At 32.1% G+C, this 22,797-nt stretch overlaps 1 protein-coding gene across 2 annotated transcripts; it reads left to right on the plus strand.

Moving 5' to 3' along the window:
• Positions 1-1,416: 1,416 nt before the first annotated feature.
• On the plus strand, positions 1,417-20,078 carry LOC139514416 (uncharacterized). 2 transcript variants are annotated; one of them, XM_071303630.1, is made up of 10 exons: positions 1,417-1,559; positions 5,908-6,000; positions 6,760-6,870; positions 8,117-8,253; positions 10,828-11,008; positions 11,796-11,876; positions 12,430-12,530; positions 13,100-13,120; positions 19,408-19,543; positions 19,678-20,078. In XM_071303630.1, exons 1-10 carry the CDS (start codon positions 1,530-1,532, stop codon positions 20,038-20,040), a joined length of 1,254 nt encoding a protein of 417 aa, XP_071159731.1. In that variant the 5' UTR covers positions 1,417-1,529; the 3' UTR covers positions 20,041-20,078. The 2 variants fall into 2 exon arrangements, with proteins under 2 accessions (XP_071159731.1, XP_071159732.1); XM_071303631.1 differs by lacking the exon at positions 13,100-13,120.
• Positions 20,079-22,797: the final 2,719 nt, after the last annotated feature.

Genomic DNA, 22,797 nt, shown 5'->3' on the forward strand with positions numbered 1-22,797 from the left:
TGCAAAATTTCCTTAAAATTATTTATTCAGGGGCAGCAACCCTACAATAACTCCTTAAGGAGTCGGTTGAGAATTTTGGCCATGTTAACTCATTTGTAGATCTTACTTTTCAGATCATATTGATGTTTACTCGTACTATTTGATTCATGCGTTTAGAACTTTTGGCAACCCCACAGTTTAAATGTCTATAACATGCACGATATGACAAGAATAATTATTATCGCCTCAGTTGACAATGTTTTCTCGTGGTAACAATCTGCTCTATCACCCTCTCAGCTATGTGTTATTTATATAGTGTTACAGACGAACGTTCACCTAATCTGATCCAATCAATTGATAACATGAGCGCAGCAAGAAATGGTCTTGTCTACGTTGTTATAAAAACGTTTCTAATCAAAATATTCCTTCTTGTCGTACTATTTAACACAATACGAGTTAAAGACTATGCTGGTTAGAGAATTTGTTTCGATATGACTTGTCATGAGAGCGTTAACCATGATAAAGATAAAGAAAGAGATATCAGTCTAAATTTAGTAGACTAAACATTCCGCATTTGAATTGATAACATTGTCTTTCTTAAAATAAACATATTGTATAAAAAGTTAATGGATTCGTCATGGACAAGGAAAAATACAAGCAGATTAAAAATAAATTAAAATTTAAAAAAAAACGAGCTCTAATGTATATCTATGTCATCTATTTCCTTACAACTTTAGGGGCTTCTAGAAAAACAACATTTTTGTTTTGTTTTAAAATTGTAAAACAAATATTTTCAAAGCTGATAATGTTAATAGAAAAACTAAAATATATAGGGTCATAAACTTATTATTAAGCCGAACGAGTTGGTTCTTCACTCGGTTTAGTTTTATATCACGCTGAATTTCACCAACTAAAACGGTCTGGTACATACATTTTTGTGACATTATAGGCTAATATTTTTTCATTTAATCTTCAAATTTTAAGTTTCGCACAGGAAACTGTAGAAGTATCTATATCTATTGTATTGTTGTTTATATCATCTATTCGGTAACTGAATGGAATACACCAAGATTTGTTTACCTTTTACAATTGTAATTAAACACCCAGTACAAAATACCATGTTATAACAATGAATAGTAAATGAATATTATGGTCTTGTATTTCTCAAGTGTATTCGTAAACATGTTCCTGGGATTCTTTAAGTGTTGTAAAATCTTTACTTACCGTGATAAACAGTCGTAATATTTATTTAATTATTTAAAACGTTTTTATTTCTTGACCCGACCATAACTACTTCCAAAATTAAAACACTAGTAATGGAATTAAAGATAACCCTTTTTTTGTTCCGGAGTTATGACTTCATTTATTAAAACCATTCAACTTTATTATTCATTATTGTGAAAGGGAATTTAAAAGTATGTCAACCATTACGTAAGATTATTGTCGAAGAAAGAAAGGATAATGACTGGATTTATGAGATAACGATTTATTCCTAGACCTATGTAACTTTTATTTAAAACTTGTATTAGTTATAAAGTTCAAGATTAAAAATGAACAAATACGTGGTAGGGACCACCAAGGTAAGACCAGTTTCAATTTATGTTATGGTTCACTTTGATATTTTAATTTCTAACCCATTTATTTACTTTATGGAACGACCTTTTTGTTTATAGTTCCATACCTTGCTTTTTTCAATTGTAATTCAAAATAGCGTGCTAGTGATATCTGTGTTATATGCTTAATGCAATCAGGAATTATACAAACAAAAGTGAAAGAACAAATTTGAGCTCTTAACATTATATATTTTCCTAGACAATCATGAAATTAGAAAATTATCAAGGAATGTGTAAATATTTTGTACGGCCAAGTCTTGTCCGCTGAATGCATAAATAATTCGTTCATATTCCCTTTAATTTAGAAATTGCCAAAAGTATCTGCTTGTGTTGAATACCCCTAGAGGTTTATCTTTATATTGTTGTTTCATTCTCGTTTAAACCTATATCTATTATCTATTTAATCATATAAAACAACAATTATCAACACCAATTTCAATTTCAATTCTTTATTACTTTAAGCACATTATGCTACTCAGTGCAACAAATACAAATACATTTCTATAACACAACATGACATAATACATCAGAGAAGCAAATAAATATCAAGTATTGACCAATAACAGTTTGGTCCTATGATTAAGTGCATTAAACAAGAATTTACACAAATTACGCAAATCTCTTACATTTTCAGTGCTGAGAAGTTGCATTAATTTGAACGACGATGGACGTCTATAATAATAAGGTTTAATAAACTGTCTTCTTAAGTCTCTATAGCATTCACATTGTAAAACAAAATGGAATTCATCTTCAGTGATATTCAAAGTACAAAGAGTACACTTTCCATCTAACCATGATAACGGCCTACTTCAACAAACAAATTATGAGAAAAAATCTAAGGCGAGTTAAATACACTCTAAAATTCATATGTTTAGTTAGATAGTTCTGTAAACATACATTATTGACAATATATTTATGATTAATAACACTTTAATAGATGAAACGTTCAGTTGATCATTCAAAGTCTGTTTTGCTTGATCATATATCCTTGTTTTTACAAATAATAATAAATTTGTATCAATAATCAAATTGTGTTGGTTATACCAGATCTCATTTAAACCTAAGTTAAATAATAATTGTTGTAGTTGATAAATCCAACTGCTTCTAATATTACAGAAATTATACAGTTGTTCCCTGTAGCAGTTTTTAAGAATGCAGTTGCTTGTTGATTACAATTTTAACCAGTACTTCATTATTTTGTACATTCTAAAATATATCAAAGGATATCTACCCAATTCAAAATAAACCATAACATTTGTTGTACATTGTTTGACACCTAATATGATTTAGCAAAAATCAAGTTGTATTTTTTCGATATTTGGAGCTTTATGGAATCCCCATATTTCACAACCATAACATAAAATACTGCTAAGTATCAAATAAATTCAAATATGTAAAAACATTCAAATACAATGACGAAACCTTCGACTTTAAACCAAAAACAGCCTTTCTACTTTGCTCAGCTAAATGTTTTTGAGCTTTAACAAATTTACCGTTAAAATTTAACAGTACACCAATGTAACAAAATTCATCCACTATGTTAATAGCATTGCCATCATAATACCAAACTTCTTCGTCTTTTACAAAACCTCCGTTTCTAAATACCATAATTTTTGTTTTGGCAATATTTACAGTCAAACCCCATTTACAAGTATATATTAATAATGTGTCTAACATATATTGCAAGCCAATACCTGAATCAGAAAATAAAATCATATCATCAGCATACATAAGTAAAAATAAAGACAAGTCTTGCACTTCATATGGTATATTACTATTACGTAGAAATTCAATTTCAACGTCATTTACATATAACGAAAAAAGTATAGGAGAAAGAACTTCTCCTTGCATAAGACCAACTGAACAAACTGCTCAGAATAAAAACCATAAACTTTCACAAATAGTTTTACTGTAGAATACATTGATTTTAAAACAGTACTGTAGAATACATTGATTTTAAAACAGACAGTAATTTGCCTGTTATACCAACTCTTGATAGTTTCAACCATAAGTTAAGTCTGGTTACGGAGTCAAATGCCTGTTTTTAGTCAACGAAACAGCAATATAAACATTTTTTCCTGAAAAGTGCTTTCTGAACGAGTGTCAACAAAGAATAAATTGCATCAACAGTGCTGCTACCCGGGCGAAATCCAAACTGCGCATCTGTACAGTGCATAGTATCAATTACCCGCTGTTGCGTCGAACATTTTTTTTTATTTTACAGGAGCTTAAAAAAGAGACATTATATTGTGAGCAACTACTATGATGAAATTCTGATAAACATTTATTGTTTCATGATATAATTTTTTTTTCTCGCTTTAACAGCAAACCGGAAGAGAACTTAGTATGAAATTCAAAACAGTGTAGCTGTGGCCATTGATTGACACATTAAAATCATTCATTGACTGGGACAATTTAGGTGAACGTTTGTATGTAACGACCAATGCTCACTATGTACTTTTTAAAGACACTTAAACTATGGGGTCACCAAAGGTTCTCAACACCTAAATAAAGTAATTCGAAAAATTAATCAGAAATAACACGATATTTTGATTTATATCAATTATATAAATCAAAACACAAAGGTTATTCCTGATTAATTTTTCGAATTATTTTATAATTAAAGGCGTAAAGAAACCTTTGTTGACCCCACAGTTTAAATGTCTATCGTAGGTACGTCATGAACAGTGGTTGTTACAGACAAACGTTCACGTAAATTGTCCCAGTCGATGGATGATTTTGATGGGTCAATCAATGGCCACAGCTACACTGTTTTGAATTTCATACTATTACAAACGGGATATTACATCATCATTGTTTCGGGGATGTTGCTTATAGAGCCCGTAATTATTTACGGTTCATTTTAGTTTGTCGATCCTTTTCATTTAATTATCCCCAATGCTGAAAGGTTATCTTTCTAACACCACTGTAATACGACAACTATCCACCAAAGTCGATTAATAATGGACAACTAATTACAACAGTGAACAAACTACTAGTATTTACCGTGTAATCAGCTATAAAAGACAGCGACAAGACACAATGTGAAACAATTCAAACGAGTAAACCAACGGCCTGATTTATGACAAATCAATAAATGAAAAGCAAACATGTAATATTGTGGATTTGGTGTTTCTCTTTCAATAATTTGTCAGCATTCTATGGGAACGAACTGTATGCCTCTCCTTGCCGACCTCTTCTTATTTTCATACGATTCGAAGTTCCTTTAGACACTTGTCAAAAACTTTTAAGAAGATCAAAGAAGCCAGATCATTTGATTTCACATGCAGATATATTTATAATGTTTATTCCGACCATTAATAATCTAAACTTTTATGATTGGGTTCCAATTATATTCCAGAACTAGAAACTAAATAAACAACCGACGTGGCCTCCTCTGCTTATTTTTGGACTTTTTATACCTTGAATTTGACATAAGCGGTCATTTCAGTACCAGAATCTATGACAAACGAGAAGATTTAAACTGTGAAATTATCAATTATCACTGTCGGAGCAAAAAACTGGGTTTGTCAAAGAACGTCTAATCCATCTAAATAAATCATCGGATGATACCAATACTTTGTCTATAAATATCTTTGTATGTAAATTATTAACTTTAAATGTTTAGTCCATTTTTGTTAATATCTGTTTGGCGTGGCTCGGAACTTATGCATCCCGTCAATGTGTTGTTGCGCTGTGGTATTTTTTGTATTCTTGTCTTACATCTTTAATTATATCTATATGCCATTTTTGGGGTTTTTTTTGTTGTCATATTTATTTGTTTTATAGTGATCAAGATTATAACACAATATTGAATACACCTGTACTTAGTCAGGAATATGACAGTTGTTGTTCATTTTTTTTTATGTGTTTTATCTTTTGATTTTGCCATTTGATTAGGGACATTTAGTTTTGAATTTTCCTCGGAGTTCAGTAATTATGTGATTTTACTTTTGACTGCTTTACTCCTATTTTTGACATTTTACCCATTATGTCTATTTGTCTCCTTCACATAGTGTTGTCAATATAATACAATTTTATGCGATTGTCATATAAGTGAGAAGTTTAGCTTGCTTTAAACCCATGTTTAATCCACCATTGTCTAAATATTAAGGAATTGCCTGTACCAAGTAAAGAATCTGACAGTTGTTTTACATTCGTTTGTTGTGTTTCAGCTTTTGATTTTGCCATTAGATAAGGGAGTTTTATTTGAATTTTTCTTGGAGTTAGATATTTTTATTATTTCACTTTTTGCTGAATATAACTTTGACAAATCCTCTCTTTGGACGATATTGATTATTTTTTCTCATAACAGAATCCAGCTAGACTTAGACAAAGAAGAGCCATACAGATGGCACCTTTGGAAAGACTTCAACAGAAGAAAAAGGTTTCCTTTAAAATGAGAGAGGTATATGTATGTTAACGAAATGTTTTCAGCACATTAACATTCATCATAATAAACAAAAGTCCTGAACAAAAAAAAGAGAACCTGATTCGGTAGGAATTTACATATTCTGTAACTGAAAGAAGGAGGTATACTCAGTGCCATTAATTGGCCTCTGAAAATGTAGACATCATTTTTCAATTCTTTCAGTTCATGTTATTTTGACGATATATGAATGGATGATATTTTTGGTCATTGAACACATGCAAAATTGTCACCTATGCTATCACTTGAAAGTCCATCGATGGTTAATTACCCAAATGGTCTGACATAATGGTTCATATTTTAAGTATGATCCTTAAGTATTATCAAAGCCTTACGAAAAGGACATCTCACTTACACAAACGTATTTGCACAATCTTTTGACACGGTGTGTTACAAATAAATTTCAATAGTACTGATGCTTATATATGAATATGAATAGACAACATGTGAAAATTTTTGTAATTTTAAAAGCAGGTTTTGTCGTTTTCTTGAAATAAATACATTTGAGGTCCAAAGTTCAAAATATAGTATTATTTACAGTAGTTAATATATTCATTTTAATAGCCCCCAAAAATTCGACCTTATTGCACAATCTCTGACATACCATATATAGCTAGCCCAATATAAATAATGTTCACAAAACCTGTTTAAACTAGAATAGTTTACTAGCCAATTTTGATTAAAATATACTGGTAATACTAAACTTTTTATTAATTATTAGTATATCTATTTTCATAGTCCGTTATGGAAGATATTCATGTTGTTGAAGAATGCCGCGAAATGTTCAGAAAGGAAATATATGTTCTTGGACAGGAGATACTTAAATTCAGAGAGATGTGTGAAAAAGAGGTAATTTAAAGTTTTCTTAATTCAAACTCCATTGCAAAAGATAACAGAGAAACACATAGATCGAAAAATAAATGACAAGGCCATGGCTAAAAAAGTATGAGACAAAAAGACAAGCAGACAAATAATAGTACACAAGTCAAGACACAAAATAGAAAACTATATAGACTAAGTAAGCAACACGAACCCACCCAAAAATTCAAGGCGATCTCAGGTGCTCTGGAAGGGTGAGCAGATCCTGCTCCAAATATGGCACCCATGTTATTACAAGCCCTGCTCCAAATATGTTACTCATGTTATTACAAGCCCGGTAAATAGTATAATTCGATAGGTTACATTCGTGAAAAGTTAATGGGATTGTAGTTACGACACGGAACATATTCGATATCATCCGAGAAACGCTTATTCCATAGCGGTCAACCAACATGCGAGAGAATTCTTGATTAATCAATGTAGATTTTTATGTTTTTCTTTTCTTTATTCAATATGCTTATTATCTGCACGTTTTTTTTTATATATAAATGTATGTCCAAATCAAGAGTTCTTATTATAATGAGTTTGTGTTCATCATTTGGTAAGTCATGTAGGAAGACAGGATATCTAAACCAAAAATTATCAGATTGAAAGTTCAGTTTTGTTTATGTACCTTTGGTTAGTCTAGATTAAACTTAAAGATTTTATTTAAAACTAGTTTAACAGTGCCACGTGTTCAGTGTCCTTGTCCTAAGACAGGAATCTCGCCAGTGAATGGGAAGTGTCATATTATTATGTTTTGGTCTTTTTTTTTTAATTTGGTGTAAATGCAAATATTTAGTAGTTTCTGTTTCATCTATTCACAACTTTAGGGATTACATAGAGCTTATTATAATGCATAGGAACCAGTTTATCGAAGGCAGTCTTTGAGCGTCTTAAAAATCAGGAACAGAAATCCTCAGCTGTATTTGCCAAACTTCTAGGAATTTTTGGTCCACAATGCTCTTCAACTTCGTACTTATTTGGCCTTCTTAACTTTTATTTATTTGAACGTCACTGGTGAGTCTTTTGTAGACGAAACGCACGTTTCTATCCTTTTTTTCTATGATGAGTTTGTTTTGTAATGTTTGTCATTTGGTTACTATCTCATTGACGTTTACCCAATATTTCATTTTATTCATATTTCTATAGAAACATATGTTTGATACACTTCCATTTCACTGACGTTTAACATACATCTTCTTTAATTTATTTATGACATTCTGTGGTTTTATAGCTGCAAAAATATAAAATAAAAATACACAAAGAATTGCATCAAAGCATGGCTGATGCTGATATAGAACAAGCAAGAAATGACGATACAGCATTACTTGTCAAGGCAACAGATATTGAAACAAAAGAAGAGATGAACGGGTAAGACCGACTGATTTATAACAGGAGAAAAGGTATAAATTTATAAAAGGAAGCAAATTTAGCTTTAATACAAGAGATCATTTGTTTTATAGATAGAAATATGTAATAAACAGCTGCGCCATGAGCGCATGATACGCCCGACGTCTTGTGTGGAAGTTTTATGCAATAATCATAAATAGTTTCTGAGAAAGTTTTAAGCAATAACCATATATTGTTTTTGAGACACGGCGGGACATGTGAAACCCCAAACCCTGTTTTATTTTTACAAAAAACTAAATATCACTAAAATAAAATTTTGAATCAAAACCAAAAAGTATACAGATCTTTAGATTAATATAACAAAGAAGTGTGTAAAGTTTTAAGCAATAATCATAAATTATTTTTGAGATACGGCGCGACATGTAAAAAAAACCTCCCCTGTTTAACAAAATACTCAATAACTCCAAAATAAAGTTTTGAATCATCACCAAAAAGTATACAGATCTTTAGATTAATATAACAAAGAAGTGTGTAAAGTTTTAAGCAATAATCATAAATTGTTTTTGAGATACGGCACAACATGTAAAAAAAAACCTCCCCCTTTTTTTACAAACTACTCAATAACTCAAAAATGAAATTTTGAATCATCACCAAAAAGTATACAGATCTTTAGATTGATATAACAAAGACATGTGTAAAGTTTTAAGCAATAATCATAAATCGTTTTTGAGATATGGTGCGACATGTAAAGAAAACCCTCCCCCTTTTTTTACAAAATACTCAATAAGTCAAAAATAAAATTTTGAATCATCACCAAAAAGTATACAGATATTGAGATTAATATAACTAAGAAGTGTTTAAAGTTTTAAGCCATAATCAAGAATCGTTTTTGAGATATGGTGCGACATGCGAAAAAAACACACCCCTGTTTTAGTTACAAAGTGCCGTAACTCAAAAAGTTTTAATCTTATTTTCACCAAAAAGTATACAGATCATTTGACCATCATAAGAAACAACGATGTTAAGTTTCATAAAATTTGGATAAGTCGTTCTCAAGTTACGGTGCGACATGTTTACGCCGGACAGACGGATAGACGGACAGACGGACGGACACCGGACATTTGTATACCATAATACGTCCCGTCAAAATTTTGACGGGCGTATAAAAACGAATTTTTTTAGACTACAATTGAGCTAAGTGCACTGCAAAAATGATATGCAATGTTTGATACAATTCTGTGTTACGATATTCATGTTTTCTGGCAAAAAGCAAGGAATATTTTAAATTTATTTCTAAATAGGATCATATTCAGAATGCCCATCAATCTAAGCATCAGTATTTGTCCGAAAAAAAAAATCAACAAGAAGAACATGAAATAAAGCTTTGTATTGATTTTTACATACAGCCTAATAATTTTTGTCGAGTGTCCATTGATGCATTTTTCTATACCAATCTCTATGTCATACTCCGTAATAATAGTTTTATTTTTTTCAAAGAAATGTTCCACGTTATTAGTCACTGAGAAATTATACTAATACTACGTTTCACCAACCGAACTGTTGCTTGCCTTAATATGTGGATAGCAAAAGACTATATTATAGCATTTGCAATACTATTGATAAATTTCGTTTCAGTTATGCATATACATGTGTATATTACTACGCACATTTTTGTCGAGCCTTCAACTTTAGTCGAAAAAGCGAGACTAAGCGATCCTACATTTCGTCGGCGTCCACAAATATTCACCCTGTGGATAAAGTTTTTGAAATTTTAATAACTTTCTTAAACTATACTGGATTTCTACTAAACTTAGACAGAAGCTTGTTTATGATCATAAGATAGTATTTAGAAGTAAATTTTGTAAAAATAAATTTCCATTTTTTCTGTATTTTACTTATAAATGGGGAAACATTACATTCACTCTGTGGTGAACGTTTTTTTTTTTAAATTTGAATAACTTTCTTAATCTATCCTTGGTGTGTACCAAACTTGGACAGAAGATTGTTTATGATCATAAGATAGTGTCATGAAGCAAATTTTGTAAAAAAATGAATCCATTTTCCCCGTATTTCACTTATAAATAGACTTTGATTTTCTGCCAGGAAACATTACATTCACTCTGTGGTTAAACTTTTAAAATTTTTAATAACTTTCTTACACTATCCTGGGTTTGTACTAAACTTGGACAGATGCTTGTTTATGATCATAAGATAATATCCAGAAGTAAATTTTTAACATTACATACATTCTGCAGTTAAAGTTTTTATTAGATTCCTAAACTAACCTGGATTTCTACCAAACTTGGAAAGAAGCTTCTTACAATCAAAAGATAGTATAAAGAGGAATATTTTTATTGATTTTTTTCCTCATTTTTGTTGAGCCTGCGATTTACAGCAAAAATAGGCGAGACAATGGGTTCCGCGGAACCCTTACGATTATTTTTTTAATTCTGTGCATTTGAAAGACTAATTACATTATTCCATAAGAACATTTTAATGCATGTGGACGTGAAGCATATGGATATTATAGATATCAGTTAACTCATAAATAAATAAATGGGAATTGATACATTCTAAGATGTTTCTTTTTTTCAGAGTGTTACATAAAGATCCAACGGCAGTAACAAAAATGTGGCACGACAAATTAAATAGTTTACAGGAAGACATGGACATTCTAGCAAAACGTCAAAGCCAGATAGATAGAGAGAACATGTTAGCAGACCAAGAAGAAAGTTTATCAGAAAGAAAAACGGAATTAGAGAATTATGAAAAAGAGGTAAATATTTGTATCATTAGGGCAAGATTTAATGTCTCTTTATTCCCACTTTTGCCACTACAACAACACAAAATAAGAACACAATCTGAGAGAACTAGCAGTTACTCAAAACTTGTACAAAGCCAATAACAAATATTAAAATTATTTACCAAAGACCAAATATCAATCAGTTCACATCTGTAATGGATTTGTTGTAAAAAAATCATTACATTTTTTTTATCTCTCACAACTGATAGAATCATGCACCGAATCCACGGAAGCACTGCTAAATCGATAGTCAAGTTCCTGTACAAGACGGGAAACACGATGGAACAAATGAATTCCAAGATAACTGTTATGGTCTTGACTTAATACAGAAGTTTTTACAAAGTTTTGGTGATATGCAATATTAGTCTAGAACCACCGTTTCCAGAATGAACCTCCATGGAAAATTTGTCTGCAGGTGTTGGGGAATGTCTACTGTGTATAAATAAATCCTGTGGGTAACAATATCTTGTAGTTTGACCACAACTTGTCATGCGTTTGTTTCGTTGTAAGTTTCTTTTTAGATATTTCTTCTCACATGCTTGGGGGCTGATGTAACTTATCAGACGCCAAATGATTCTTTTTTCTAAATCCATAACTACATAACATAGTTGTACCCTTCACAATATTTTTTTTGTAAGAGCTCTTTTTCTTCCGATGACTCAATGGTATTCTCAAACAGTTGCAAGTAGATTGTAAATTAATCACTGGACTTTTTTTCTTGCATTTGTTCATTCTGTTTTCTATATCCTTTCTTTCAAAGATGAATGAAATTGAGTCTGGCTTAGATAGAAGACAAGAAATGTGCCAAAAGAGACAGATGGACTTACTATCGCTAGAAGAGGTATGTTTGTAACTGGTCTGGATTATGATAGAAATACGATAGACGGAGCTTTAAACTTAAAAGTCTTCATATGTTTTATGCAGATATTAGGGTAAAAAATAAGAATCCGGTCATTGATGATGTTCCTGAACATGGCATAAAAATTTTGTAATTGTACATTATATATTCTGAGGAAAGAAATCCGTTATATCTTATATTTGCCCGTAATTAGTTTGGTTGTTATCCATTCGTTTGACGTGTTTGAGCTTTTGATTTTGCCATTTGCTTAGGGAATTTCCTCCGAGTTTGGTATTTTTGTTATTTGACTTTTTACAATGCCTGTTTACAATAAGTTATACTTATAGCAATACTTATACTATATAAATGCAACAGTAGTATACCGCTGTTCAAAAGTCATAGATCGATTTAGAAAACAAATCCTGGTTACAAATTAAAACCGAGGGAAACAACAACTATATAAGGGGAAAACAAAATAACAACGGGAACACTGAAGTGCAACAAAACAAACCTCAATGCAACATAAAACTGTTTGATAACAACTGCCATATTTTAGGAATTGGATAGATTAAAGCAAGAACTGCAAAAGAAGAAAGAAGGTCTTGATCTACTTGGTGTCGATTCTAGTGAACTCAAAAATCGAGATAGGCGAAATTGGTAAGTACCAATACACGAACAATAATGGGTGTCAATGTGAGCTAGTATGAAGTTAGGTTTAGATAATTGATGGAATTGTTTTCGTTTCATTTATTATTTGATTTAAATTAATATAGATGTGTTGTTTATAATTTATCTTCATATTTTTGTGTTGTTTGTCGATTAGAAGTTTAAGAATACTTCTGCGAATAAAACAATATATAGTATCTCACTTGTAAACATAACACATTGGAATTATAACTGCACACATATGGAATATACTAGCATATCCATAGGATAGGAAAAACTATGTAATTCAAAAGAGGGGAAACAAAGAAAAGATTTGGTATAATTTTGGGACATATATCGCATTTTGTTTTTAAAATATATATTCTGTATACAGTTCTTTAAAATAATATGAACAAAAAACTAAAACAAATTATTTTATGAGCCAAAAAGAATGACCATCATATATGCTTCTCGTAAAAGTAAATATACTTTAAAAGGTGGTATCCTGCTTAGTAATATCAAAACACAGGTACTATACATGAGTATATCGATTTTAAACATAATTCATTTACTCCTACTAGTACTTCTGAAAGTCTCGAGCAGTAAGTATATACTCTATCGTCTTGCATGTCCTCATTTTGACAAATATTGTTATACAGATTAATATTTTGTGTTTTTGCATGACTTTTAAATACTGTCTTTCTTTAATCGTAAGAGTTTATAACTTTACAGTATTTCATCCTTTAATCATGTTATCTTTGTGTGTTATTCCATTGTTTATTTATATTTAAGGAATAAAGTTTTCCGTCCTCATTTTAACAAATCCCTGTTAGCATTGGTTTATGATAGTTAACATGTTCAACTATACACTAATATTATTTCCAGAATCACAATTATCATTGTATTGAACCTTTAAACTGTACACTTATACTTCTAGTTTTCATTTTTGGTTGAAATATAAAGGTTTTGTTGGTATAAAATGCCACCCAACACAAAAACAAATCGATTAAACAAACATATATTGATTTCAAATTTCAAATATCTATTCTCATTTTTTTCTGACTGTTAACCAACTATTAGCCTTCATAATTTTGAATAGTTACTGCTTTATTTATAAACATATTCGATTGATAGATTGTTATTGCTTGCTTATCGCCCAGTGGTAAACGACCTTGATATTTAACTTAACCCTGTATATTGAAATGACTCTGGTATACTATTGTATATTGAGGTGACTCTGGTATACTACTGTATATTGAGGTGACTCTGGTATACTACTGTATATTGAGGTGACTCTGGTATACACTGTATATTGAAATGACTCTAATATACTACTGTATACTAAAATGAATCTGGTATACTACTGAATATTGAGGTGACTCTGGTATACTACTGAATATTGATGAGACACTGGTATACTACTGAATATTGAGGTGAGTCTGGTATACTACTGAATATTGAGGTGACTCTGGTATACTACTGAATATTGAGGTGACTCTAATATACTACTGACTATTGAGGAGACACTGGTATACTACTGAATATTGAGGTGACTCTGGTATACTACTGAATATTGAGGTGACTCTGGCATACTACTGAATATTGAAGTGACTCTGGTATACTACTGTATATTGAGGTGACTCTGGTATACTACTGTATATTGAGGTGACTCTGGTATACACTGTATATTGAAATGACTCTAATATACTACTGTATACTGAAATGAATCTGGTATACTACTGAATATTGAGGTGACTCTGGTATACTACTGAATATTGATGAGACACTGGTATACTACTGAATATTGAGGTGAGTCTGGTATACTACTGAATATTGAGGTGACTCTGGTATACTACTGAATATTGAGGTGACTCTAATATACTACTGAATATTGAGGAGACACTGGTATACTACTGAATATTGAGGTGACTCTGGTATACTACTGAATATTGAGGTGACTCTGGCATACTACTGAATATTGAGGTGACTCTGGTATACTACTGTATATTGAGGTGACTCTGGTATACTACTGAATATTGAGGTGAGTCTGGCATACTTCTGAATATTGATGTGACTCTGGTATACTATTGTATATTGAGGTGACTCTGGTATACATAGTTATCAAAGGTACCAGGATTATAATTTAGTACGCCATACGCGCGTTTCGTCTACATAAGACTCATCAGTGACGCTCAAATCCAAATATTTATAAAGCCAAACAAGTACAAATTTGAAGAGCATTGAGGATCCAAAATTCCAAAAAGTTGTGCCAAATGCAGCTAAGGTAATCTATGCCTGGGATAAGAAAATCTTTAGTTTTTCGAAAAATTCATAGTTTTGAAAACAGGAAATTTATAAAAATTACCACATTATTGATATTCATGTCAACACCAAAGTGTTGACTACTGGGCTACTCTGGTATACTACTGTTTATAGAAATGACTCTGGTATACTATACTACTGTATATTGAGGTGACTCTGGTATACTATTGTATATTGAAGTGACTTTGGTATACTATTGTATATTGAGGTGACTCTTGTATACTATTGTATATTGAGGAGACACTGGTATACTATTGTATATTGAGGTGACTCTGGTATACTACTGAATATTGAAGTGACTCTGGTATACTATTGTATATTGAGGTGACTCTTGTATACTATTGTATATTGAGGAGACACTGGTATACTACTGTATATTGAGATGACTCTGGTATACTACTGAATATTGAAGTGACTCTGGTATACTACTGAATATTGAGGTGACTCTGGTATACTATTGTATATTGAGGTGACTCTGTTATACTACTGAATATTGAAGTGACTCTGGTATACTACTGAATATTGAAGTGACTCTGGTATACTACTGAATATTGAGATGACTCTGTTATACTACTGGATATTGAAGTGACTCTGGTATACTATTGTTTATAGAAGTGACTCTGTTATACTACTGTTTATAGAAGTGACACTGGTATACTACTGTTTATAGAAATGACTCTGGTATACTATACTATACTACTGTATATTGAGGTGACTCTGGTATACTACTTAATATTAAGGTGACTCTGGTATACTACTGAATATTGAGGTGACTCTGGTATACTACTGAATATTGAAGTGACTCTGGTATACTACTGAATATTGATGTGACTCTGGTATACTACTGTATATTGAGGAGACACTGGTATACTACTGTATATTGAGGTGACTCTGGTATACTACTGAATATTGAAGTGACTCTGGTATACTACTGTATATTGAGGTGACTCTGGTATACTACTGTATATTGAGGTGACTCTGGTATACTACTTAATATTAAGGTGACTCTGGTATACTACTGAATATTGAGGAGACACTGGTATACTACTGAATATTGAAGTGACTCTGGTATACTATTGTATATTGAGGTGACTCTGGTATACTACTGTATATTGAGGTGACTCTGGTATACTATTGTATATTGAAGTGAGTCTGGTATACTACTGAATATTGAGGTGACTCTGGTATACTACTGTATATTGAGGTGACTCTGGTATACTACTGTATATTGAGGTGACTCTGGTATACTACTGAATATTGAAGTGACTCTGGTATACTATTGTATATTGAAGTGAGTCTGGTATACTACTGAATATTGAGGTCACTCTGGTATACTACTGTATATTGAGGTGACTCTGGTATACTACTGTATATTGAGGTGACTCTGGTATATGACTCTGGTATACTACTGTATATTGAGGTGACTCTGGTATACTACTAAATATTGAAGTGAGTCTGGTATACTACTGAATATTGAGGTGACTCTGGTATACTACTGTATATTGAGGTGACTCTGGTATACTACTGTATATTGAGGTGACTCTGGTATACTACTGTATATTGAAGTGACTCTGGTATACTACTGTATATTGAGGTGACTCTGGTATACTACTGAATATTGAGGTGACTCTGGTATACTACTGAATATTGAAGTGACTCTGGTATACTACTGTATATTGAAGTGACTCTGGTATACTACTGTATATTGAAGTGACTCTGGTATACTACTGTATATTGAGGAGACACTGGTATACTACTGTATATTGAGGAGACACTGGTATACTACTGAATATTGAAGTGACTCTGGTATACTACTGTATATTGAGGTGACTCTGGTATACTACTGTATATTGAGGTGACTCTGGTATACTACTGAATATTGAAGTGACTCTGGTATACTACTGTATATTGAGGTGACTCTGGTATACTACTGAATATTGAGGTGACTCTGGTATACTACTGAATATTGAAGTGACTGGTATACTACTGTATATTGAAGTGACTCTGGTATACTACTGAATATTGAAGTGAGTCTGGTATTCTACTGAATATTGATGTGACTCTGGTATACTACTGTATATTGAAGTGACTCTGGTATACTACTGAATATTGAGGTGACTCTGGTATACTACTGAATATTGAGGTGACTCTGGTATACTACTGTTTATAGAAGTGACTCTGTTATACTACTGTTTATAGAAGTGACACTGGTATACTACTGTATATTGAGGTGACTCTGTTATTTATACTACTGGATATTGAAGTGACTCTGGTATACTACTGTATATTGAGGTGACTCTGGTATACTACTGTATATTGAAGTGACTCTAGTACACTACTGAATATTGACGTGAGTCTGGTATACTACTGAATATTGATGTGACTCTGGTATACTACTGTATATTGAGGTGACTCTGGTATACTTCTGTATATTGAGGTGACTCTGGTATACTACTGTATATTGAAGTGACTCTAATATACTACTGTATATTGAGGTGACTCTGGTATACTACTGTATATTGAGGTGACACTGGTATACTACTAAATATTGAAGTGACTCTGGTATACTACTGTATATTGAGGAGACACTGGTATACTACTGTATATTGAGGAGACACTGGTATACTACTGAATATTGAAGTGACTCTGGTATACTACTGTATATTGAGGTGACTCTGGTATACTACTGTATATTGAGGTGACTCTGGTATACTACTGAATATTGAAGTGACTCTGGTATACTACTGTATATTGAGGTGACTCTGGTATACTACTGTATATTGAAGTGACTCTGGTATACTACTGTATATTGAGGTGACTCTGGTATACTACTGAATATTGAGGTGACTCTGGTATACTACTGTATATTGAAGTGACTCTGGTATACTACTGAATATTGAAGTGACTCTGGTATACTACTGTATATTGAAGTGACTCTGGTATACTACTGAATATTGAAGTGAGTCTGGTATACTACTGAATATTGAGGTGACTCTGGTATACTACTGAATATTGAGGTGACTCTGGTATACTACTGTTTATAGAAGTGACTCTGTTATACTACTGTTTATAGAAGTGACACTGGTATACTACTGTATATTGAGGTGACTCTGGTATACTACTGAATATTGAGGTGACTCTGGTATACTACTGAATATTGAGGTGACTCTGGTATACTACTGTTTATAGAAGTGACTCTGTTATACTACTGTTTATAGAAGTGACACTGGTATACTACTGTATATTGAGGTGACTCTGTTATTTATACTACTGGATATTGAAGTGACTCTGGTATACTACTGAATATTGAGGAGACACTGGTATACTACTGTATATTGAGGTGAGTCTGGTATACTACTGAATATTGAGGTGACTCTGGCATACTATTGTATATTGAGGGGACTCTGGTATACTACTGAATATTGAGGTGACTCTGGTATACTACTGTATATTGAGGTGACTCTGGTATACTACTGTATATTGAGGAGACACTGGTATATTACTGAATATTGAGGAGACACTGGTATATTACTGTATATTGAGGTGACTCTTGTATACTACTGTATATTAAGGAGACACTGTTATATTTCTGAATATTGAGGAGACACTGGTATATTATTGAATATTGATGTGACTCTGGTATACTACTGAATATTGAGGTGACTCTGGTATACTATTGTATATTGAGGTGACTCTGGCATACTACTGAATATTGAGGTGACTCTAATATAATACTGTATATTGAGGTGACTCTGGTATACTACTTAATATTAAGGTGACTCTGGTATACTACTGAATATTGAAGTGACTCTGGTATACTACTGAATATTGAGGAGACACTAGTATACTACTGTATATTGAGGAGACACTGGTATATTACTGTATATTGAAGTGAGTCTGGTATACTATTGTATATTGAGGTGACTCTGGCATACTACTGAATATTGAGGTGACTCTAATATACTACTGTATATTGAGGTGACTCTGGTATACTACTTAATATTAACGTGACTCTGGTATACTACTGAATATTGAAGTGACTCTGGTATACTACTGAATATTGAGGAGACACTGGTATACTACTGAATATTGAGGAGACACTGGTATACTACTGTATATTGAGGTGACTCTGGTATACTACTTAATATTAAGGTGACTCTGGTATACTACTGTATATTGATGTGACTCTTGTATACTATTGTATATTGGAGTGACTCTAATATACTACTGTATATTGAAATGACTCTGGTATACTGCTGTATGTTGAAGTGACTCTGGTATTCACTTGGTGTATATGGCACAACTCTAAATTCCCAAAGGTGGTGATAGTTGAGATGTTAAACAACTGCGTTGCAATCCAGTTCCAATAAACAGTCCTGACCGATCTACGCTGGTATAATATTTAAAATATGACAGCGGTAGAAAAATTGCAATGTATATAATATATATATAAGTGTCCTGCATACTTTCTTTTTATATATTCGCAGTATAATATTAGGTGTAAAATTCTCTTTTTCAGCATTTGAAATTTATTTGTGAAAATCAATCAGTAGTTTTGTTTTTACAGGGAACACGTTCGAAATAATTTATTACAAAAGCAGTCATTTCTCCAGAAAAAGGTTGACCAATACAGAACAGAATTAGCAACATTAAAAGCATCTTGTACAGCAAAAGATATTTCTATATCGAAACTTCAGTATCAGGTACAGTATTCAATAAAACTATTTCAAAATTCCTGACTAGAGCTCCAAACTTGAAATAATAAACTAGTGTGTTTCATATTTTATACACTACAGTGAAACTGTTTTGACAAATTGCATTTTTTTTTATTTTTAAGGTAACAGAACTGAAAGAAACTGTGACAGAAAGGGATGCAAAAATAGAAAAACTAAATACGCAATTGAGTTTCATGATTGAGGAGGCTAATATCAAAGAAAAAAAAGCAAAATCACTGCCGCGCCAGAACTCTTTTGCAAAAATGTTTAACAAACAAAAATCTATTCAAAGACAAAATTCTTTTGAAAGTGAAGAGAGAGACAAAGTTAGTAGTAGTTTACCTAAAAATATAAGTTCTACTAGGACATCATCAGCGAAACATCCAATGCGACGAAGTATAGATGTTACTAATTCTGCCAATGGATTTCAGATGGGGATAAAACCACCTTCAGCAGACGAGAGTAGAGCATGTATAGTCATGTGATTATACGAAAAACAAGAATGTGTCCATAGTACACGGATGCCCCACTCGCATTATCATTTTACATGTTCACTGGACCGTGAAATTGGGGTCAATACTTTAATTTGGCATTAAAATTAGAAAGATCATATCATAGTTAACATGTGTACTAAGTTTCAAGTTGATTGGACTTCAACTTCATCAAAAACTACATTGATCAAAAACTTTAACCTGAGCTTCACACTATCTTCTTCTTTGTTCAGTGGACCACGAAATTGGGGTCAATACTTTAATTTGACATTAAAATTAGAAAGATCATATCATATGGAACATGTGCACTAAGTTTCAAATTGATTGGACTTCAACTTCATCAAAAACTACCTCGACCAAAAACTTTAACCTGAAGCGGGACGAACGAACGAACGAACGGAGGCACAGACCAGAAAACATAATTCCCCTCTACTATCGTAGGAAGGGCATAAAAATAGCACTCAGGAACGGAGCAAATTGGATGGATGGATTGGTGGTTATTCAAAGTCCAAAGGCATATTGGCATTTTCATTCTTATAAAATTAAAAAACTTTGTTAACGAAAAAATTAGGATTGGTATACTGATGTCTTTTTTTCATTTTTGTAAATTTATTGGATGTCAGTTGTCCATAAACTAGTATAATACTATTGGTCATCCGGAAGTATTGACCGCTGTTGGACAATAAACCAAAAAGTAACACCAAAAATGAAGGGAAAGAATATCCTAAATTAAATATTTCCACAACTGAAAATTTATCAAGTTTTAATGTTAAATGCATATTATGCAACGTAACAGTATACTGGTTATCAAACTGATCCCCGAGAACCTGTAGTGGGTGAGTCCAAATTTCTGAGATCAGTGTTATCATTTTATAAGCTCACCATGCAGTCTCTGCAGTCAAATGGTCGTCAGAATACTTTTATGATTATCTTATACAGTTCAACCTCAATAAGTACCGATTATCAGCTGCTCTACACAATATGAAGGCATTTTGATCTCGTTCTCTGCGCTCACTCGACAAAAAGCTTCATAATGGGACTGACAGCTGATATTTTAAAATATCAACATGCAAATAACCAGATAATCAAGTTATCGGGCTGTATCTGTGTCTTTTGGGAGAGATTTCTTAGGTTCAGAGCAACCGGAAGTTGACTTGATAAGTTCGGGGTCAAAGTTATTAAGGACGGGTCAACGTATTTGACGTCACAAAGCCGTAATATTAAATTTATTAGGAGCTAAGCAGACGACCGATAATTATTGATATGTGTTCTTAAAACATCCTGTACCAAGTCAGGAATATGGCAGTTTTCAATATATATAGTTGTTCGTTTTATGTATGTTGCATTGGCATTTGTTTTTGTTGTTCTGTTGTTTTACTCTATAGTTGATTTGTTTCCCACAGTTTTACTTTGAAACCCGGGGTTGGTTTTTTTTGTGACTTTTGAACAGCAGTATACTACTGTTGCCTTTATTCATGCAGCATTTGCTCTATTGGTGGCGATTTTGTAGGCTTAAACTCATTTGGGATTCGAAGAAAAACAACGTTGGCCATAATTTTTTATTGACTGTAACAGATTTCTTACTCGTCAGTGACATTTTATAGTTGTACTGTTTTCGATCCCAAATGTCCGCCATTTAACAATAACATTTTTGTCGGTTTTATCAGCTTTCTTTATATGACCTTTACTGCTGAATGAGACCATTGCATCGTGTGATGGGTAGTATTCCTATCGCTGCGTCCGATATATTCCATTCTTCATTTACACTTCGCTATTTCTATTAATTGTAAATCAAAGCAAGCCCCAATATAAAAAGGAAAGGCTGTTAGTGACCTGGTGGCAGTTTCTGTTTACTAATACCTCCATGCTATAAGGAACATTTCAATTATGATTTATCAGACGTAATAATGTCTAAAACAAATCTATTTGTAGTAAGTATGAACTTGACCTTTAGGTATTTTCTTATTTTATATGGGAATAAATATGTAAGCAATATTTCAATCACATATGCTGTATTTATATCTTCCATTTATATGTGGCCATATATCCAAGTAAGGTTGCAATCCCTTTTGATAAAATACCCGATACTTGATTAAGAGTTTGAAACGAAAATGACCGACGTACTCGTAAAAACTATATTCCCACAAAAAAATGGTAGTTATCTTTCTGTGACAAGCAAATTGAGAAAATAGTTAGCTTTGATCGAAAAATATATGATCAAAAGAATCTTAAAAGATTTAAATTGCATATCTTCGTTATCATTAAATTTATACTACATAGTTTTGTATGTTATAGATCTATATATACTAGCAAAACAAAGCGCAGAAATAGCACAGAACAATAGACAACAATCCCAAATGAAAGATGATTTACAATTAGTTATGATGACCAATTTGAGGTCTTGCTGCTCATATTTGCAGGAAACAGCGACTTTTTAACAACACCTAACCAAACGCAGCATATTCTTTAAAAACAAAAATACACGTATTACGAATCTGTAAGATAAATTTCCAGCTTTTATTAAAAGAATATTATGAATAAATAAAGACAACAGTAGTATACCGCTGTTCAAAACTCATAAATCCATGGACAAAAAACAAAATCGGGGTAACAAACTAAAACTGAGGGAAACACATTAAATATAAGAGGAGAACAACGACACAACATTAAAATGTAACACACACAGAAACGGACTAATCATTTAATAGACAAAATCATATGAGAATAACAAATATAACATCAAAACCAAAT

Source organism: Mytilus edulis, chromosome 3 (genome assembly GCF_963676685.1).
Source record: "Mytilus edulis chromosome 3, xbMytEdul2.2, whole genome shotgun sequence".
Classification (NCBI taxonomy): Eukaryota; Metazoa; Mollusca; class Bivalvia; order Mytilida; family Mytilidae; genus Mytilus; species Mytilus edulis.